The sequence below is a fragment of the Notolepis coatsorum genome (genome assembly GCF_963971535.1).
Source record: "Notolepis coatsorum genome assembly, chromosome: 7".
Classification (NCBI taxonomy): domain Eukaryota; kingdom Metazoa; phylum Chordata; class Actinopteri; order Aulopiformes; family Paralepididae; genus Notolepis; species Notolepis coatsorum.
Genome location: NC_140171.1, coordinates 28,382,986 through 28,405,485, shown reverse-complemented (window position 1 = coordinate 28,405,485; position 22,500 = coordinate 28,382,986). Strand labels below are relative to the sequence as shown.

Sequence of the window (22,500 nt, the reverse complement as noted above, 5' to 3'; positions counted from 1 at the left end):
TGTGAACAACCAGGCTACTGCTTGACTGCTGGTGTGAACAACCACACTACTGCTCTACTGCTTGTGTGAACAACCAGACTACTGCTCTACTGCTGGTGTGAACAACCAGGCTACTGCTCGACTGCTGGTGTGAACAACCACACTACTGCTTTACTGCTGGTGTGAACAACCACACTACTGCTCTACTGCTGGTGTGAACAACCACACTACTGCTCTACTGCTGGTGTTAACAACCAGACTACTGCTCTACTGCTGGTGTGAACAACCAGACTACTGCTTGACTGCTGGTGTGAACAACCAGGCTACTGCTTGACTGCTGGTGTGAACAACCAGACTACTGCTCGACTGCTGGTGTGAACAACCAGGCTACTGCTTGACTGCTGGTGTGAACAACCAGACTACTGCTCTACTGCTGGTGAGAACAACCAGGTGACTGCTCTTTGGCCACATTCTGGCCACATTCTGTATGAAAATGTTTCCTGGGCCACATTGAAGGACTGCCTGGTGAACTGTACATGTCCTCTGGGGTCTTGTGAATCTCTTCCTGTATAATTCTATGCTATGAACACAGAGAAGGTGAACATATCTGCTCTCCTTTTCTTCCTCCTTCTCTTCCTCTTTTTTCCTCATCTCCAGTTCTCAAATTGCGCAAGCTGGTCCATATTTAGGCAAAAAAGAAATCATGTTGAATAAAATAGTTTTTTTGATGTTATCAGAATCCTCTATTGTAATGTGGGCTCGCTGCGCCCCATGCCTTTTCATAATCACAAGCATCCACAAAACAATCATTAGCTTAATTAAAGCCTTTCAGTGCACCGGCTCCCCACTGTTCACAAACTCCCAGAGTGATTTTTTTTCTGTATATACATTCATTCATGTAGTTACGACTTCTGTAGACAGCTGTCATCGCCGGAGACACTCGTTGTTCATCCTTCTCTTGGAAGTACAATTTATGATCTTTCCAACGTTCTGTATTGGGATTGCCTCTAGAGTGGTTTTATTATCTGGTATCGCCTGGAGAGTGGTTTTATTATCTGCATCGTCTTTCCCATATCTTCCCAGCTTTCAGGTAATTTGGATAACAGAAAAGCTTAATTCATGCAGAATGCAGGTGAGGTGTCGGCTAATATCCACAATGAGAATATGGCAGGAGGATAACGAGTGGAGAGCCCCCATTATATGCTGCGTAAATGCTGTAAATCATCTCACCTCCTTATTAATTTCAAACTTGAAGGTAGTTGATGATGAGAGAGGTGAAGGGGGGGTCAAGACGAGCAGTTTAGAAAATAATAACTGGGCAGCAGGTTATCTAGTGTGCTGCCCCTCCATTCTCACTGTCAGGGAGCATTTGAAAGTTGTGTAGTCTTCCATCAAGTTGTAATGGAAACACTGCATGCGCTTTATTATATTATTTAATTTTAACGCGTCTTAATGTAGGCGTAGGCCTAAGTGTTTATTTGCATATTGAGCGGGAAAGCAAGATCCGCAATGAGATCTGATCCGATATCCAATAACGATCGCCACGCATGTGGAGAGACATTCTGACGTACTTAGAACTGTCCACTTGTGATCGGATCACCCAGATCGGATTTTAATTCCAGGTGGAAATACGAGCTTAGAATGAGGAAGTTACTCAGTCAGAACGTCAGGCACTCAGGCAGTGTGTTTGTTGCATTAATACAATGTTCCTATTATGAAAATACTTATAATGGAGAAGAGAGAAGATTCTAAGATAGGAGTAAGCCTACCGTATAGTGATATCTGGGAGTAGGCCTACTGTATAGTGATATCTGGTAATAGGCCTACCAAATATGCAAGTCCAAATGTAACATTCAATAACCATTTTAGTTTTTTGTTAAAAGGAGCATCAAATTTGCTAAATGATAGCCTACTGCTGGAAACACTTTAACGCAGGCCTAGACTTTCATGAAATAAAAAATGTAATTGTCCATGACAGAGAAGCGCAACACTCGTTTGTTTATCACAAATTAAAACAGGCTATTAACCGAATGGAAACTAGATACACAGGACCGCTTCGAACTTAACATTACCACTGTAACTGAGGGGTACAATTCCCTGACTGTATTGTTAGATATGGTATTTAATACCACTACCTCTTGTACTTTAACTTCTGGCCATCCAGTACATGATATAAATATGATGAACACTTTCCCACCTGATGAAACGAAGTCCACACAAATGTACAAATCGAATATTTAATATAGCAAAAGGTATATACAACGTTCACTTGTTTACACTTATGATTTGAAATGCACTTGTATGGCAAATGAGTATTCGTAGGTAAATCAACATTGAATGTCCAATCTCTGGTTACGCAGGGAGTAAGTATACAACCTGTTTCTTTAGGAAACTATAGCGATGGTACTTAAATGATTATAGCTGGATACACTAAGGGGGGGGGGGGGGGGGGGGGTCCGCTGGTTGTAAGACAGTAGGAGGGGGGGGTTAGAGAAGCCGCTGGCGGTATCCCATCTGGCCGACGATTTCTTGGGAGAATTCAAAGTCTTGAACACGGTGCCCACAGAACCTCGGTCCGCAGACGAATACAGCTGGACCCTCTGGTGGACGGTAGCTGCCGGTCCACAACGGAGAGACGTGAGGCGACCTCACTGGTGTAGAGCGCCGTCTCACCTGGAGTCCTCTCCGGGGGGTAGTTCCAACACTCCGCAGTGTTGGCCGTTATCCATGGAATAATCAAAGCACCCAAAGCATAATCCAAGCCGTGGAAGGCTCGCCGTCGTCCGGGTAGAGTAATCCAATATACAGGTCCAGTCGCCCTGGCCCGGAGCTCCTCGGATGCAAGCACCACTAGTGGTCTGCCCAGCCTGGTTAAGCGTCCAGATAACGTCAGGAACGATGGGGGTACTGATAACTTTACAACTCTAACCGAACGATGCACCATACATAAATAGACTATTATTAGCTTAATAGAATACGTCCAACTCGACGGTATAGTGCCAAACTATGACTATTCAACTATTAATCCACACGATATCTCAATGCCTATTCTGAGGCCAAGTAGGCCTTACTGCACCACACGTGCGTCGTGGGTGAGGCTTCGCGTCTGTCACTCTGTTGGAGGGTAAAGAACTGGACTAAAAGAAAGTTCTACTTTACTTGCGCCATATATATATGCGCTATGAACAAATAGTACCATTCGTATTTCGCCAGACGTATTCCTACGCGGAACCGGGGCTTGCCACGACATGTTGGGCGGCACGATTGAACTTGAACCTAGGGGTATGGCTGCTGGCGCCAGGTTCTCGTCCAATGGTAGAATGAAACTATTATGGGCTGTTTAGTAGACTAAAGGGATATTCAGTGCATATTGTACAAGGAATATACAGGGGATATCAAACGATACACAAATACTATTTAAATATATATATATATATAAATATATATATTCGGTTTAATCTGATCCTTCACAACAGCCGCCCCCTAATTAGTCCCACCTAATTAGCTAAGCAGAGACAGATTAACCGCACTGTCTACCACTCAAGGTCCGCTGTAAGGGTCAGTCAACTCACAAAGTCATGGGGTCATGGTCATCATCGATAGTGTCTGGGAGTCGGGGCAGTTCTATTAGCCTCGCCACGGGTCGTGTGTAAGTGCGCCCTTGGACGAGTACTTCAGCTGCTCGGACCTTGCCATCGGCACCGGTGATCACTTTGCTTACGCGGCCAGCCGGCCACATAGCTCTGGGTAGTGACTGGTCGATAATCATGACGACTGTTCCTTCTGTCAAATTGTCTCTCTCTTTTACCCACTTCTGGCGGGTCTGTAGTGACGGTAGGTAGTGGAGTAGGAAGCTGCTCCAAAACTTGTCAGCTAGTACTTGACTGTACCTCCACATTCTTCGGCCGTTCGCTTCTTCAGGCCTGTACATTGTCTGGGGTAGCGCGGGGTCCAGCCGCCCCATTAGGAGTGTGTTGGGGGTGACTGGGTCGACATCTGCTACATCACTGGAGACGTAACCGAGGGGCTTTGAGTTCAATACTCCCTCGATCTCCGTGAGGACTGTCATTAGGACTTCCTCCGCCACAGTCTGGGCCCCAAGCACGGCGTACAGGGCTGTCTTTATAGAACGTACTTCTCGTTCCCAGGTTCCACCGAAGTGGGGTGCGTTCGGGGGATTAAACTGGAAGTCAATCTGGGATGGAGCTAGGTGGGTCTTAAGTTCTGGGCCCATAGCTTGGAAGCTCTCTCTCAGCTCTCTTTCTCCGCCTTTGAAGTTTGTCCCGTGATCAGACAACAATGTAGACGGTTTTCCTTTCCGTGATGTGAATCTTCGGAAGGCCATAAGGAATGAGTCTGTGCTCATGGTCGGAAGGAGCTCGATATGTATCGCTCTGGTGGTCATGCATTTGAATACAATACCCCACCGCTTCTCGGTTCCTCTTCCTCTCTTTATATACAACGGGCCAAAGCAGTCCATGCCTGTGGAGTGGAATGGCTTGTCGCCGAGTCGGAGGCGACAGGGGGGTAAGTCAGCCATCCGTGGTATGCTGGGCTGCGCGCGCCACTTACGGCAGTCTAGACAGGTTCGCTGGAAGCGCCGCACTGCTTCTCTCCCTTGCAGTATCCAATAACGACGTCTGATCTCCGCGAAGACTCTCTCTGCTCCTGCGTGGTGTACATCCTCGTCGTATTTCTTTATGATCAGCTCTGTGACCTTGTGTCGGCTGTTCAAGACTATCGGGTACTTAATGTCATCCGGTAGATCGGGGGCTCTCCGCAGGCGACCACCCACTCTGATGAGATTATGGGCGTCACTCTCGGGTGCCAGGTGGAGCAGTCTGCTGTCTGATGGGACGGGCTTTCCTCCCTGTAGACAGTCTAGCTCATCGGGGAACGAGTCTCTCTGGGCTCGTTGTAGTAGAAGAAGTTCTGCTTCTTCGTAGTCAGCTGCTGACATGTCAGTGGTGGACTGAATCTCTGGGTGGTGCCACAGGAATGTCCTCTGCTGCGCACTCTCTAGGGTAATGCAGTCATCTATGTTGGGGTCTGTGGAGGCGACTGTGCTCAGTCCACAGAACATAGGTTTCTTGTTCTCGGCCTCCTCGTTACTTGCTTCCCGTGGGGTGGGCGTAGGCCACTCTCCTTCCGGGAGCTTGAGGAATTCTGGTCCGTCACTGTAGATGTTGCGACGGGTGAGGTCATCCAGAGACATTCCCCGGGTGATGACGTCAGCTGGGTTGTGTTTGGTGTCCACATACCGCCAGCTCGCTGCTTCTGTTAACTCTTGAATCTCGGTGACTCTGACTCCCACGAAGACTTTGTATCTGCATGAATCAGACTTGATCCATGTGAGTACTGTCGTGGAATCTGACCACAAGATTGTTCTGTGCACCGGAATGGTGAGTTCACGTTGGATTAACGTGGCTAGATGCGCTCCTGCTAGGGCTGCGCAGAGCTCTAGACGTGGGATAGATTGTTGCTTTCGTGGGGCTATTCTTGAGCGGGCCAGGATGAAAGCAGTGTGTATCTTTCCTTCCTTCTCTTGGGCACGCAAGTAGGCCACCGATCCATAGGCTACTTCGGAGGCGTCGCTGAAGACGTGTAGATCAATCTCGCATGTCTCTGGCCTCACTGTGGATGGGAAGTAGCTGCGGCGTATGTTGACGCCTGGGAGTGAGCGGAGTTCCGTCTCCCACTCTCTCCATGTTGAGGCAAGGTGTGCGGGTATTGGGTCGTCCCAGCCCTGGTCCTTGTCCCATAGTGCTCGTACAATCATCTTTGCCCTGGTGGTGTAAGGTAGAATACATCCCAACGGGTCATATTGTCTGGCGAGTGTTCTGTACACACTCCGTCTGGTGGTCAATATCGCCGTCGACCTTCCCTGCTCTGGAGCCAAGGGTTTGTGTCTATAGTGGAGCGAGTCTGTTTTGAAGCGCCAGACTAGTCCTAGTGTCATTTCTTGGGCTTCTCCTGGGATGGTCGCCATCCAAGTCTCGCTGCTGGCAGCCTTGTCCGCGGGGGAGAGGCTGCGCAATACGTGCGGGTCACTGCTGGCCCACTGCCTGAGATCAAAGCCGCCTTTGATCAGGGAGGCGCGTAACTTGATTAGGAGAGCCTCGGCTTCTTCTTGAGTCGAAACGCTTTGTAAACAGTTGTCCACGTAGAAACTGTTCTTCACACTGCGTTGGACCTCTTCATCTGCTGCTGGGTCCTCTGCGACGTGTTTCTGTAGTGCAAATGTAGCACAGCACGGGCTGCATGTGGTTCCGAAGGGGAGTACTTCCCACTGGTAGATGGCTGGGTTCTCATCTCCGATCCTCTCTCTCCATAGGAACCGCAGCAGGGGCTTGTCCTCCTCTACTAGTCTCACCTGCAAGAACATCCCTTTGATATCCCCGCTGATAGCCACCTTGTCCTGGCGGAAGCGCAGTAGCACGCCTAGTAGGGAGGGGCCGAGTGTGGGGCCGGGCAAGAGCTCTTTATTCAGATTTTGGGATCCGATCTGGTAGCTGCAGTTAAACACAATGCGATCCTTGCCGTTGTGATGGACCTTGTGATGCGGCACGTACCATGATTCGGTCGTCTGATCGGCCTCTTTAATGTCAATCTTTGTCACGTGTCCCGCTGTGATTAGCTTCTCAATCTCAGCGCGGTACACACTCTCTTGGGCGGGGTCTTTGGCTAGGCGCCGCTCTGTGTTCAGTAGATAGCGCTCCGTGGCGTCTTTCTTTGCGTGAAAGGTGGGCATTCCCTCTCGCCTCAGGAGTGGAGTTGCGTATCTCATCACTCCGCCGACTGTGACTCTCTTTGTCCCCTGCTCGAGTAGGTTGATGGCGTAAATGTCTTCTTTAGAACGAATATCTTTCTTTTCGTTCTTAAAGGGCATTGTCTCTAGTGTCCATAGCCTCTCGACATGCTGCAGGAGAGTGGTGTCTTCTTCTGTCGTTCTGGAGTGGAAGCAGCTAGTGGCTGCTGTTCGGTTGAGAGATTTAGCGAGGGGGCCTTGTAGGGTCCACCCTAGGCGGGTCTCGACTGCTGCAGGACAGCCTCGGGGTCCTGTATGGACCCGGTCAATCGGGACTATGAGTTCTGCATGGTCGGAGCCTATCAGCAGGGTCTGGGTAGCGCCGTCTATGAGCGGGATAGGTAGTTGTCGCAGGTGCACATATTTATCCATCAACTTGGCGATAGGGTAGGTGTACTGCGATAGTCCTATTTCTTGGCTGGTGAAAGCATTTGTAATCTTATACCGTCGCTCTGGCTGCCCGTTTGCTGCGATAGTGAAGGAGACATTCTCGCCCTTTATCGTCTTTAAATCTCTTCTTATTGTCCGAATCGTCATTTCGTTCTTGCTCCCCCGCAGTCCCAGCTGGGCCGCAGCGGATGCAAGCAGAAGGGTCTTCTCTGACCCGTCATCAAGGACGGCGTAAGTGTCCATGACTTTATCTTGGTAGCTCAATGTCACACGGACTACCTTTAAGAGCACTTGGGCGCCGCTGCTGCTGGCGGGGTCAATGTACATGACACTTGCCTTGGTGCCGCTCGATGGTGCGGGTGGAGGCCGTCTTCTGTTACTTTCGTGTAGTATATCTAGATGGGCTCCGTCGCACCGACTGCACCTTTTCTTTAGGCGGCATTCGGCTGCCATGTGTGGTCGCGCACATCGGTAACAGCGCCTGTTGGACTTTATCCATTGACTCACTTCTTCTGCATTCATCTTTGTGAACAGGTCACATTGTGACAGCCAGTGTTCTTTCTCACAGTAGGGACACACTATCTTCCACTTCTCCTTTCTCGAGGGGGTACTGTGGCTCTTACTGCTCGGTACTGACTCTGATTGGTGCATGACAGTCACCGATCTTCTTCCATCATTTATTCTCCTGGGTCCCTCTCTGGAGCTTGGCGTGCTCCGCCCGAATGTATCCAGTCGTAAGCTGCTGACTTCTCTCGCCAGGAAGTCGGCTAGATCAAGGAGGGATGGTTCGGGGCCGTTGGGATCCCGGTAGTCTCTCTGCCGCCTAAAACGCTCTTGTCTTGCGGGTGGCAGCTTCTCCAAAATCCTCTCGACGTTAGAGTTGGCGTATAGCTCATGCATGCCCTTTTCCCGTTGCGCTCCCAGCATCCCTACCAGGGACTGCACTTTGATTGACAGGTCGTCTAATGAGCGATTGTCTGTTGCTGGGGGTAGGCGATCAATATGCCTTATCTCTTGGATTACGTAATCCCATATACGTCCATATCTCTGGTCCAGCGCCGCCAGGGCCGCTGTGTATGGGGTCGAAGAGGTGGCATAGGCTAGCGCTATATTGTGCGCTCGCGGTACTTTTAGGTGCTTCAGTAATATTGCATACTTGTGGCGTTCATCAGCGACATCCACCATCATTGTCTCTAAGCACATCCGGAGCTCCGTGTACTGTGCTCGACTCTCATAGGCGAAGTCTGGAAATGACGGCGTGGCAATGTATGACGCCGTGGATGGCTGATACATCGGCGAGCGTTGGGGGAGAGACCTCCTAGGCGAGTCCCCTCTTGCGCCCCTCTGTGGGCTGGTACCGACAGGGTACCATGGCCCGCTGGTCCAGGTGCTATTCCTCGGGGCTGGTCGTGCGTCGTGCTCACCCGTGAATAGAGTCGGGGGTCTGTAGCGCAGCGCCGCGGGGGTATAGCCTGGGCTGTACTGGACCTCCTGGTCCGGTGGAGTACTGTGCTGTCGTCGGGCTTGGTTCTCCTCCTCTCCCTCTTCTTCCTCTATCAGATCTTCCAGATCCTGTAATCGTTTATTTAGCTTCTCCGCAGTGTATGCCGCTCCTTCCTTGTAGCTGGGTCTCGCTTGGACCGGTCTGGGAAGGGGGTCTGTGGGGGGTATAGGCTCGGTCGGTTGGTCAAGTTCAGGGTCGCTTGCTCGGTGAGGAGACGCTGCCCTTGACTGTTGTCTCGACGAGTTCCTTGAACCCCTGGCGGAGGGAGAGGGTGTTGCCTTGCGGATCAGCTGCTCCATTAGCTGCGCTTGTAACTTGTCGCGCTCGACTTCGCGCTTGGTGAGATCTGCTTCTCTTTGGGCACCGGCAGCGGCGCGCTGGGCGTCGGCCCGGTCTCTTGCCATATTCTCTTCCGTCTGAAGGCGTCTCATCTCCAGGCGTGTGCGCTCTTCTTCGCTCCGTTGTTGCGCTTGGAGTTGTTCGCGCTCGCTAAGCGCCTGTGCTTGGAGTTGTTCGCGCTCGCTAAGCGCCTGTGCTTGGAGACGATCGCGTTCACCCTGAAGTCGATCGCGTTCGGTAGAGGCTGTCAGGCTGACGAGGAACGCCTGTTGTAGCATCCTCTCCGCTTCGCTGGGGGAAGGCGGTTGTGGAGGTGAGCCGCTCCTGCGTGAGCCGCTCCTGGGGGTACTCGTTGGGGAGTCCTGGAGCTCTATTTCCTCTGCGCTCTCCTCCTCTTCTTCCGTGCAGAGTTCTCGCTCTGTAGGGTTGTCTTCCTCCCGGGGCTGGTCGGGGACTACTTCTTCGGTAGTGGCGGGGGGTAAAGGCATGTCAGCTCCCTCCTGGTCCCCACCGTGAGCTTGGTCAGTTATATTAGAACCTACTAGGGTCTCTGTGGTCGGGGAAACCTGGTCGTTAAGGTCAGACATAATTTTACTTTCTACTTTTACCGCGTTTACCGTTTGTCGAAGGCTAGGTAGTTGACTGACAGTGTAATCCTCTAAGTACTGAGGTGGCTGTCGTCTGCGCCGCGGGTGTTCTAGGTTAGGAGGACCGTTTCGTGGAGTGTTCATCATAGGCCATTTCAATATTAATAACACTATATTAATATTACACTAGTTACCATCCGGCTCGAAGGACCAATTGTAACTGAGGGGTACAATTCCCTGACTGTATTGTTAGATATGGTATTTAATACCACTACCTCTTGTACTTTAACTTCTGGCCATCCAGTACATGATATAAATATGATGAACACTTTCCCACCTGATGAAACGAAGTCCACACAAATGTACAAATCGAATATTTAATATAGCAAAAGGTATATACAACGTTCACTTGTTTACACTTATGATTTGAAATGCACTTGTATGGCAAATGAGTATTCATAGGTAAATCAACATTGAATGTCCAATCTCTGGTTACGCAGGGAGTAAGTATACAACCTGTTTCTTTAGGAAACTATAGCGATGGTACTTAAATGATTATAGCTGGATACACTAAGGGGGGGGGGGGGGGGTCCCGCTGGTTGTAAGACAGTAGGAGGGGGGGGTTAGAGAAGCCGCTGGCGGTATCCCATCTGGCCGACGATTTCTTGGGAGAATTCAAAGTCTTGAACACGGTGCCCACAGAACCTCGGTCCGCAGACGAATACAGCTGGACCCTCTGGTGGACGGTAGCTGCCGGTCCACAACGGAGAGACGTGAGGCGACCTCACTGGTGTAGAGCGCCGTCTCACCTGGAGTCCTCTCCGGGGGGTAGTTCCAACACTCCGCAGTGTTGGCCGTTATCCATGGAATAATCAAAGCACCCAAAGCATAATCCAAGCCGTGGAAGGCTCGCCGTCGTCCGGGTAGAGTAATCCAATATACAGGTCCAGTCGCCCTGGCCCGGAGCTCCTCGGATGCAAGCACCACTAGTGGTCTGCCCAGCCTGGTTAAGCGTCCAGATAACGTCAGGAACGATGGGGGTACTGATAACTTTACAACTCTAACCGAACGATGCACCATACATAAATAGACTATTATTAGCTTAATAGAATACGTCCAACTCGACGGTATAGTGCCAAACTATGACTATTCAACTATTAATCCACACGATATCTCAATGCCTATTCTGAGGCCAAGTAGGCCTTACTGCACCACACGTGCGTCGTGGGTGAGGCTTCGCGTCTGTCACTCTGTTGGAGGGTAAAGAACTGGACTAAAAGAAAGTTCTACTTTACTTGCGCCATATATATATGCGCTATGAACAAATAGTACCATTCGTATTTCGCCAGACGTATTCCTACGCGGAACCGGGGCTTGCCACGACATGTTGGGCGGCACGATTGAACTTGAACCTAGGGGTATGGCTGCTGGTGCCAGGTTCTCGTCCAATGGTAGAATGAAACTATTATGGGCTGTTTAGTAGACTAAAGGGATATTCAGTGCATATTGTACAAGGAATATACAGGGGATATCAAACGATATACAAATACTATTTAAATATATATATATATATATATATAAATATATATATTCGGTTTAATCTGATCCTTCACAACAACCACCATACATTTCAAACACCTTTGAAAACGTTAAAACAAGTCTAACAACCAAAATGCTCTTTTAAAAAGAAAATTATAATATTCGTGTCAATGCAAAAAGTGGCATCTCCGCTCAAATGCGAGTTTTCGAATGTTTGGCTGATATGATGTTGTGGCGAGGCGGAGGCACTGGTGGAGCTGCTGTTTCATAATAAAGGTTATTTGCGCTACGAATTTCATAATAAAAGTGGCCGCTATTGTCACCATTGAACCCCTGCTTTAGGCCTTATTCTGACTACAGCAGTCTTCACTGTATGATTACCATCCTGATCTGTAAATATTTTGTGCATTTATATACAATACACATTACAGTAATATACGGGATACTAGCTAATATCCTGGTTAATATGTTTACATGCATTTTCATATTCCAAATGCCAATATGCCATGACAAAATTGTATATCCATTCATTCAAACCTTTTATCAATTCTCAAAAGGATGAGTTTTCCCCTAATTTTCAATGACGTCGAAATTACAGGCAAGTTAAAAACAGGTCAAAACACAAATAAAAACAAAGTAAAAAATCTGTTTAGACAGTTAGACATTGAATAAATAGGAAAAAAAAACAAGATGATTAAAACAGTCACAGACTGAAACAGGGAGATTTGTAATCATGTTTTTAAACTGTGGGTTAGTGGGGTATTGATTTTTGGTGAGAGTTGAAAATCATTGCAAGAAGGTGGGATATTAAAAAAGGCTAACTTTCCAGCCCAGTCTCCACTCTGGGGACCTTAAGCATGAGCCAGTCATTTGAGCGTGTCTGATAGGGTCCATGATTCCAATCTAGCAACATTGTGATATAAGGTGGCTATTTCCCGGCAATGGCCTTAAAGATACCAATGTTTATTTCGCCTCTCGAGAGAAGACCAACCTGCTTTATCATACAGGATGCAGTATCCATCACCAGTTATAGATCTAGAGAGCAGAATGATCGTGTTTAGATATTTCGAAGGAGTGGAAGGAGCAGCATTTAAAAAAATCACATCTCCGTCATACAGGAAAAAAAACTACTTCACTAACCCTCTTTCTGCTAATCACTGGGAAGCTGGTACTGGCAAGATTGTCTATAGGTACTTAAATGTAAATTTCTCATCAAGAAATTCATGCCAAGAAATTTGTATTCTGTAACTCTCTCAATGTCAGACCTGCTCAGAGTCGATATGCAAATCATTGTAAACAAAATCTCTAGCCCTAGAGAACATCATGAATTTGCGGAATAATTTCCATGGAAATGGAACTCACAAATACAACAGAACACGACAGCAACAGGCATACACAAGAGGTGGACGCGGGCAAATACTGCGGCATGGTCATGCTGGACCTACAAAAGGCCTTCGACACTGTCAATCACACCATTCTGATTGACAAGCTAAAAGCAATTGGTTTTGATAGTCTATCAGTGAGCTGGATGCAATCCTACCTGGAGGGGAGAGAGCAGATGGTGGAGGTAAACGGTACCCTATCCCCCCCCCTCACAGTAAACTGTGGTGTTCCACAAGGAAGCATACTAGGTCCGCTACTGTTCCTAATTTATGCAAATGACATGTCGTCAGCTTGTGACTGCAACTTGTTCCTGTTTGCGGACGACTCAGCCCTGCTGGTCTCTGACAAGAACAAATTACAGGTTGAAAAAACCCTCAGCTCAGAACTAAGCAAAATCTGCATATGGCTCGCTGATAACAAACTATCATTACACATGGGCAAAACAGAGTCCATTCTCTTCGGTTCAAATAACAAACTCAGCAAGACCGACGGCTTCTCAGTTACAGTGGGTGACAATATTGTCACAAGGAAAGAAGATATTACCTACCTGGGTTCCATCCTAGAGGCAAATCTTTCCTGTGACAAAATGGCATCCAATGTAATAAAAAAAGTCAACCAACGAACTCGTTTCTTGTACCGGATCTCCTCACTGGTAAACAAGAATACCCTGAAGACTCTAGCAGGAGCACTCATTCAAGGGTACTACGACTATGCTTGCACCTCATGGTACCAAAGCACCTCAAAGGCGCTAAAAACAAAATTACAAACATCTCAAAACAAACTGGTCAGACTACTGCTTGACCTTACTCCTAGAACCCACCTCACCCCTGCCCACTTTGACAACCTAGGATGGCTTAGAGTAGACGACAGAGTACAGCAACTTGCAATGGGCCTGGTCTACAAGATACACTACACGACCAAGGTACCCATGTACATGACTAAATACTTCCCAAAGGTCAGTGAATACCACGATCACAACACCAGAGGGAGCTCCACAAATCATGTTAAACCCAGATTCGGCTCAAACAAGGGACTAAACACGTTTCGCAATTATGCCACATCAATGTGGAACGCCCTACCCAAAGCTGTAAAGGAATGTGAATCACTACCCACTTTCAAAAACACTCTCAAAAAAACACCTAAGGGAGACTGCAACTCGAAACTGGCCCCTGTAAATGTCCGAACACAACCCCCGCCAACCCCCCCCCCCCCCCCCACTCCTACCCCCCCCCCCCCCACTCCTACCCCCCCCCCCCCCCCCCCCCCCCCCCCCAACCACCTCCAATGTACAGTCCCACCCCCACCTACCCAATCCAATGTACAGTTTCTACGCCTAATGTATATACTCTTTTCTTTCTGGACTCTTTTTGTATCACAAATACAGTACTGTAATTGCAAATCTGGTATGTCATAAATGTATAGATGTAGCAGTACTGTCTATCTGTATGTCATGTATGTCATATATGTTACGATGAATTGGAAATGGGGGACCCTGGTGGAAACAAGACGAAAGTCTTTCTCTGGTCTGCATCCCCTTAACAATTGTATGTATTGAGCTGTACTGCACTGTACCCATTCTGCAATCTGTTAATAAAGTTTTCATTCATTCATTCATTCATTCATTCATTCATTCATTCATTCATTCATACATTTTTTACATTTCCCAGTTATAATATTCAGGTTTCTCACTTTTGGGATGTATCCTGGCTGTCTTATGGTGCTTACATTTGCTAACTCATTGATGGAAAACCCTGAATCTTAATCTTAATGCCCATGTAAACAGACACACTTTATGATAATCATATAGTCTGTAGGCTGTTAGCTTAGTACAGCCTTATCTCAACTTGTCAAAGCAAATCAATAGCTATTACGCTAGACCTTTTCAACGGAATGGTGTAGGGAACAGCTTTGGTCCAAGTTTATTTCCTGTCAGCTATTGTATTATAGCAAACGCTGCAACAGGGAATAAACGTTCAAACGTTCAAAATGTTTATGTTTCGCAGTTTGAAATGGTCTACACGCCATAACTGGCAAGAGCCGCCGTCATGAGTTGCAGCCCGCTACTGGAGTAAGACACGCTCCAAACAAACCTGTCCCACGGGAAAACACTAAATACTGACCGCGTTCTCCGACTAGTACTGTAGATAAGAAGAACACGAGCGAGCGTTCACAGTTTTACCATCCAGTTCTCACTGACTAGGTGTGTACAGTATAACAACGTGTTTAACTGCTTAACAATTGTGTTGTTTTTAGATCCAAGTAGTGGGTCAGAGTATGGACAGATGCTCGGCAGAGGATGAATTAGCAACGGAGGGCCAAACGACGAGGCTAAATGTTGTGTGTTTTCTCACGCAGTCCCCCGGGACGTGACATTCTGGGCTTGTAGTGACGCCTCCTCCGTCCTGCATGTTCACCCGGTGTAGAGCTGCAAACAGTCACCTCATCTCTGATTCAAGGCTGACAAAGCTGACAATCCCCCCTGGAACAGGAGGAGAAAAGTCATAGCCCACTTAGAATCTCACACACACACACACACACACACACACACACACACACACACACACACACACACACACACACACACACACACACACACACACACACACACACACATGCACACATGCACACACAATCCTGAGTGCATAGGAGCTTGAGATGGGATTGAATCCTCAACGTAAACCCGATTATTTCTAAAAAAGCCTATAATCTTGCATTCATATTGCATGAAGGAGACATTCTATTTAGAAAGCCCTCATTCTCCCCGTGCTCCACTTTCCCTGTGATCCTGACAACCCCCGCCTGTTTACATCCCATAATATGATAAGAAACCAGGCTCCGCCCTTTCCGGTCTCCCTGTCTGCGAGGTCGTCTTGAGGTTTGTCCGTATGACCTATTTCTTTTTTTATTTTGAATCTTGTTGTTTTTTTGGGGAGGCGGTTGGCTCGCCAGGTCCTGCCTGGAGGTAAAGGTCAGTGTTATAAAGGCAGAGGCTGCTTCACAGCTGTGCCACTGGGGGAGCGTAGCAGAGTGAGCGAGTGGTACAGTATCAGTGTACCCTAGGGGGCACTCTGCAGAGATCCTCCACTCAACACGGCCAGCGAGGACGGGCTATAATGGAGAGCTGGGATGATCACTCACACACACACACACACACGCACACACGCACACACACACACACGCGCGCGCACACGCACACGCACACACACACACTCTTAATCAGTCCATGTTTACTCTGTGAATGTCACAACGGTGGGGAATGTCATCCCTGGCAATGAAGCGAAAGATAGAGACAGCGAGAGAGGGTGGGGGCAGGGGTGGAAAGTAACTAAAACTGTGTAATGCTGTGTGAAGTAGTATTCTGAGGTATTTGTACTAGATATGTATTTCTACAGTGTGTTTGGTTTTTTTTATGTCGCTTTTACTTTACAGAATTTCAAAACAAATGGCCTTCTTTTCACTCCACTAACACCTGAGAATTGCTAGTCAGTGTTTGGTCAGTAACATGGGTTTCTCAGTCCCTCCGTTTTGCAGTGAACAGAAAATACATGTTCTGGTATCCCGTTCCCACTTTATCCAATCAGGAGAGATAACTCTCACTGCAAGAATTGTCTGACAAAAACAAGAAATAAAACCTAGTTTTAAGCTAATAATATTTGGTCCTCTCTCCTGATTGGATAAAGTGGGAAGGGATACCAGGAAATGCAGAGCGGAGGGACTGGGAGACCCATGTTACTGACCAAACACTCTATATCAGTGATGGCTGTTTGAATGTAGAGCTACTTAACTTATACTTTAACAAAGAAATACTACTCACAGCACCTTTAAGAAAAAGCAACTGGTGATGTACTTAACATTTCTGGGTCTATTTATCATTTTGTCTTGTGTTTTGCTGTTAGCCGTGGCAGGTTGGCTAGGAAGGAAGGTTTGATAGCACAAACATCTTCAGCCATGTGAAACTTCAACATTAAATGGCAGGTTTTGGTGTCAAAGAGAAAGTGGTTCTTCCTCCACCGGCTATGTTACACCTGCCTTCAACAATAAGACAGGGAGGAATCGATCCTATGATGACGAGCAGAGGACTGTTTGTGTTGTTGTCTTTCTTACATCATGGCTGCCTGTAACCAGTAGGTCATTCACGACTACTGCATTTTAGTAAATGGTAAATGGTGCATTTATATAGCGTTTTAATCCAAAGCGCTTTACAATTTAGTTCCTCACATTCACCCATTCACTCACACATTCACACACCGACGGCGGAGGTGACCATGCAAGGTGCCAAGCTGCTCATCCGGAGCAATTAGGGGTTAAGTGTCTTGCTCAAGGACACACACAGCCAGGAGTGGGAATCGAACCGGGAAACTTCCGATTACCAGACGACCGCTCTATCTCCTGAGCCAATGTCACCCCCAGTCATAGTCATAGTCATCAATACTCCCAAAAAGTAGTTGAATAGTCGATTCAGAGATGTATAAAAAAATCACCTACTGTAATAACAATGATCTAAAATATAGGTCTCAAATATAACCAGTAATGGGTTAACTAATGTAGGCAGGACCAACATGGTGGTAGGTGAAATAGTAGTCCTCTGAGAGGCTGTTTAAAGTGATGATTTGCGATCTGACTAAACCCCCAGAAAGCTTGTTTGACCTGGAGATACTGTTTAACGTTATTCCCAGAGTCTTGGACAGACTTACTATGTGTCCTTTTATAATCCATGAACTATCGGCTGCCTGTTGATTCTTCTAAATGACTTTGCCCTGCTACTAGGGTTTATTGTCCCCATTAGTCTCCACCGCAGTGAGGACTATTCTTCCTGGGGTCCGTGCAAATACACAATATATGCAAACATACAAAATATAATGCAGCATACTCAACACTTGTGAATCAAATTAAAGATCAACAAAATAAAATGTTGTCGTAAAAAAAAAAAAACAGTAAAAAGGTCAGATGAAATAAGAAGAATAAAAATATAAAACAATTCAAATCTAAGATCCTTTAAGAACAATTAAAACACAGGAGCAGTTCACCTCAATGTATCTCAAATTCTCAATACAATTCAGGTTAGATTTAGTCTGATTTCCTTCTTGATAAATGCTTTCCTAAGTTTCTTTTTGAAGCCATATGTGTTACCCGCTACAGTAAGATGTTGTGGGAGCCTATTCCAATATTCAATGGCTCTATATACAGTATGACAGTTTCTTTAAGTGCATTGGTTCTAGGCAGAGGTAGTGTAAAGCAACAGCTTAAGGCCTGTCTGGTATTATAGCTATGTCTATTATTAATGGGTGTTAGTTGTGAAAACAAGTTAAAGGGTCTCTGTGAGGAGTGTATGTTTTTTAGGTACAGAACCAGGCTGCATGCCAGTCTGTCCTCCACTTTCATCCATGACAACCTGGCATGCATACCATCCACACTACTCCTGACGGAACTGTGAAGTACCAAACGAGCACCTCTGTTTTGAGTGAGCTAAAGTTTAGCAAGTTCTTGTTTCGATGCACTAGACCAGATTGTTGGACAGTAGTCGAGGTTTGACAATACTAGTATAGATTGTGTAACTAGTTTAGTTATTGTGTCAGATAGGAGATAGGCACTCCTTCTAATCATGAAGATGCATTTACTTTTTTTCCCGCTACAATATTATTAATATGAGTGGACCATGATAGTGTTTCATCAATCGTGACACCCAACAATTTGACTTCTTTAACCTGCTCAACGGCAACACCTTGTAAATGGAGGCACAACTTCTGATCTGTCCTGAGAGCATGTTTGGAGCCCAGAACCATGCATTTTGTTTTTGAAACTTTCAGCTTCAATTTGTCCCGTTCAGAGACCGGCATTAACTCTTGTTGAAGCAGCTTGTTAACTTGCTCATTGTTCTCTGCAGATACATACATAGTTGTATCATCATATTAGCATATATCACAATTCCTGATTTTTTTTATATACATATGGCAAACCAACAACAAATAAGTATTTTTAAAATCTTTACTAGTTTTCCAGTTTTGGTGAGAGTTGCCTACTTTATGCAGTCAGCTGTAGGCTGGTTCACACAGTACGCAGTAGGCTGGTTCACACAGTCAGCTGTAGGCTAGTTCACACAGTCAGCAGTAGGCTGGTTCACACAGTACGCAGTAGGCTGGTTCACACAGACAGCAGTAGGCTGGTTCACACAGTCAGCAGTAGGCTGGTTCACACAGACAGCAGTAGGCTGGTTCACACAGTCAGCAGTAGGCTGGTTCACACAGTCAGCAGTAGGCTGGTTCACACAGTCAGCAGTAGGCTGGTTCACACAGTCAGCAGTAGGCTGGTTCACACAGTCAGCTGTAGGCTGGTTCACACAGTCAGCAGTAGGCTGGTTCACACAGACAGCAGTAGGCTGGTTCACACAGTCAGCAGTAGGCTGGTTCACACAGACAGCAGTAGGCTGGTTCACACAGTCAGCTGTAGGCTGGTTCACACAGTCAGCAGTAGGCTGGTTCACACAGTCAGCAGTAGGCTGGTTCACACAGTCAGCAGTAGGCTGGTTCACACAGTCAGCAGTAGGCTGGTTCACACAGTCAGCAGTAGGCTGGTTCACACAGTCAGCAGTAGGCTGGTTCACACAGTCAGCAGCTGGTTCACACAGTCAGCAGTAGGCTGGTTCACACAGTCAGCAGTAGGCTGGTTCACACAGTCAGCAGTAGGCTGGTTCACACAGTCAGCAGTAGGCTGGTTCACACAGTCAGCAGTAGGCTGGTTCACACAGTCAGCAGTAGGCTGGTTCACACAGTCAGCAGTAGGCTGGTTCACACAGTCAGCAGTAGGCTAGTTCACACAGTCAGCAGTAGGCTGGTTCACGAGCACAAAACTCAAACACTGCATTCAAGGAAGGCATCACTCCATGACCTGTTTGATGTTCCTCAAGAACCTTTCATCTTTTTTAATATAATCTGATTTGGATTGCGGCATTGAGCCGAAATTGTCTATGCCTACTTACTTACGAATAACTTTAATGATAAATAAAATAATGACAGAACAGAAAACATTCGATTTTAAAACACAGTTTTTACACAAAATGTATTTACAGATTATGATAGTGACAGAGGAGGCGCCGGATCCGACCAAATAGCTGCTCCCTCCCGTGAGGATCCGGCACAAATTAAGCCCCCTTTTAATCAAACACTGTCTAATTCTGGAATCCCACTTTATAGAACTCTGCCTGAAGACAGGGAGACAGACTGTGCTCGAACACAGTGAAGCATTTTTAACCTAATGTGCCCCAATTAAAAAAATATTCGCATTGAAAGCCAGTATTTGCAAGAAACTGTAGCTTTGGACAATATATAAAAACGCCCCTTCCTGCCAATCCCATCATAACATTGAAACGTCACTTGTAGATGCAGTGTGGTTTTATTTCAAATGAAGAAAAACAAGGACAGGAGCCTATTAAACCACAGGGAAGTTGTTTGTCTCCGTGTACCGGCAGTGACGGACGACCCAGTCTGTATTTGCGTCTCAAAAGATGACCTCGTAATTGTTCCTTTTGGCCTAGTCAGAGTCGCATGGCAGTATGGCCTCATTACAGCTCTCCTGGCGACAGTGTTTTGTAGGCCGTAGCGTCTGACGTTGTTTAAAAGGACACACGAAATTGAATCCGGGAAACACATTTGTGTGTATATGCAGGCTATATAATGCATTATTAGCAGGCGTTTCAGGTCTAAATGGGTTAACAGAGATAAAGGGAGGAAAACGCAGCCTTTGCTGGAAGCCTGAAAGAAGTCTGCATCCTTCTGGGAGTTCTAGAATGCAGGTTAATGTTAACAGGCACACATAAAGAAAAGACGAAGGGAGAGAGAGAGAGAATGGTGAGATTCAGTCTGGTGGAGGAATAATGTGATAGTATACCCTAGGTAGAATTGGGGTGAGAAATGTGATTAAAATGGGTTTTGTGTGTGTGTCTGTGTGTGTCTGTGTGTGTCTGTGTGTGTGTGTGTGTGGTGGGGGGGAGGGGCGGTCTGGGTGTTCCCAACTTTGAAAGGACGTACATTGCCACGAGACTCAGTCACCTTCTCAACATGCTGAACAGTGACAACCAGCACGTCAGAGAGCAGGCCAGAGCCTCTCTGTTCTTAGACCTGCAGAGACGCAAGGTCCCCCTGGCGTGTGGGTCGGATCCAAACTTCACCCCCCCCCCCCCCTGCACTTACTGCACTTAAGCAGTAATGCCCTGAAAATATTATCTTAAAAAGAGGATTTTTTTTTTGAATGTGAATGTGAATAAATTCCTGTTGACAATTAGGTGGAACATTTCTGCGGAGTCCTTTATTGATTACCAGAGCGTGCATAAACACGGTGTTCTCAGTCATACTGATTGTATTCATATGATACCACACACTGTTAGGGACAGATGGATATTCATTATATCCTTCTGTCTCCACAGCAGTCCTCCATTCTGTGTGCAGGGGAAAGACGAAGGAGAATGTTCGGTTCAGTTTGAATATCTTGTCCAGTATAATGTAATGTATAATAATGTAATGTATTTGTAATGTAATCAAATCAAAGGGATATAACACTTATATATATTATAATGTAGTGTTATAATGCAGTGTTATATCCCTTTGATTTGATTTAATTGTAATTCTTATTTGTGCAAAAGAGAATAAAAACAAAAATACAATTACATACTGTATGAAAAAAAGAAAAATTAAAACACACAACCAAATTAATACAGACAGGAGTACTAGGGATGCGCTGATCCAACTTTTTCAGTCCCGATACCTGGGCTTTGGGTATCGGCTGATACAAAGTACCGATCTGATCCATTACCTTTAATGAACAGTATAGACTTGGACCATCATTTTGGGGTCATTGGACAAAAACGATTGATATATAATAAATTTGTCTCATTTAGAGAGAGTTAACGTGTCAAAAATACAGCAAATCAAGTCACTTTACTTTGATTTCTGGCACGTTAGACGGGTTTCTTGGTATCGGATTAATATTGGCGAATTACCGAAATGATCAATACTGATATTTAATTTTAGCCTGGTATCGGACCGATATCCGATACCAGTATCGGTGCATCCCCGAGTAATGCTAATACACTGGTGTAGAGAAATCAACATTGTCGTTCTCTCCGTGTGCCTGCAGGGAGGTGGCTCAGATCGACCAGTTCCTCCAGGAGACGGCGGCGCGTGAAGCCAACGCGAAGGTGCGCCTGCAGCAGTTCATCGAGGAGCTGCTGGACCGGGCCGACCGGGCCGAGAAGCAGCTGCAGATCATCAGCAGCTGTGGCACCACGCCCAACGGCAGCCTGGGACGCTGCAGCCTCCAGGGCTCCAAGAGCAACGGGCGCCAGGTGAGGAGGAGCGTGTGGCGACTTCATGAATGAATGAAACTGGACTTTGAAGAAGTTCTTTGTCTTGGTGGCGTGGTGACATTGTGACAGATTCAAGTGCTCCTGTCCGTCTTTGTCAGAGACGCGACAGCGTTAGCGATCTGTTCTGCATGTTTTTCCATTTTTTTTTTTTTTTGGGGGGAAACCCTTGCGAGCGCGGGGGAGAACATGCAAACTCCACACAGAAAGGCCCGGGAGATACCCCACCTGGGTACCTGGCAAGCCGGCAACCTGGTCCCCAAGCGGGAATCAAACCCAGGAACTTCTTGCTAAATGTGAGAACGAGGTACACTGCCTTTTTAAATGTGAGAACTGTGAGAACGAGGTACGCTGCCTCTTTAAATGTGAGAACTAGGTACGCTGCCTCTTTAAATGTGAGAACTGTGAGAACGAGGTACGCTGCCTCTTTAAATGTGAGAACGAGGTATGCTGCCTCTTCAAATGTGAGAACGAGGTACGCTGTCTCTTTAAATGTGAGAATGAGGTACGCTGCCTCTCTAAATGTGATAACGAGGTACGCTGCCTCTCTAAATGTGAGAACGATGTATGCTGCCTCTCTAAATGTGAGAAGAACGAGGTACGCTGTCTCTTTAAA

The 22,500-nt window shown here is 46.7% G+C and overlaps 1 protein-coding gene across 1 annotated transcript in view; it reads left to right on the top strand.

Moving 5' to 3' along the window:
• fbxo41 (F-box protein 41) overlaps positions 1–22,500 on the top strand; it is a gene marked incomplete at its 5' end in the record, with an annotated part of 107,520 nt that overhangs the window by 33,661 nt on the left and 51,359 nt on the right. The window contains one exon of the mRNA XM_084318994.1: positions 21,659–21,866. Coding sequence (XP_084175120.1) covers positions 21,659–21,866 — 208 coding nt within the window. The remainder of the gene's footprint in view (positions 1–21,658; positions 21,867–22,500) is intronic.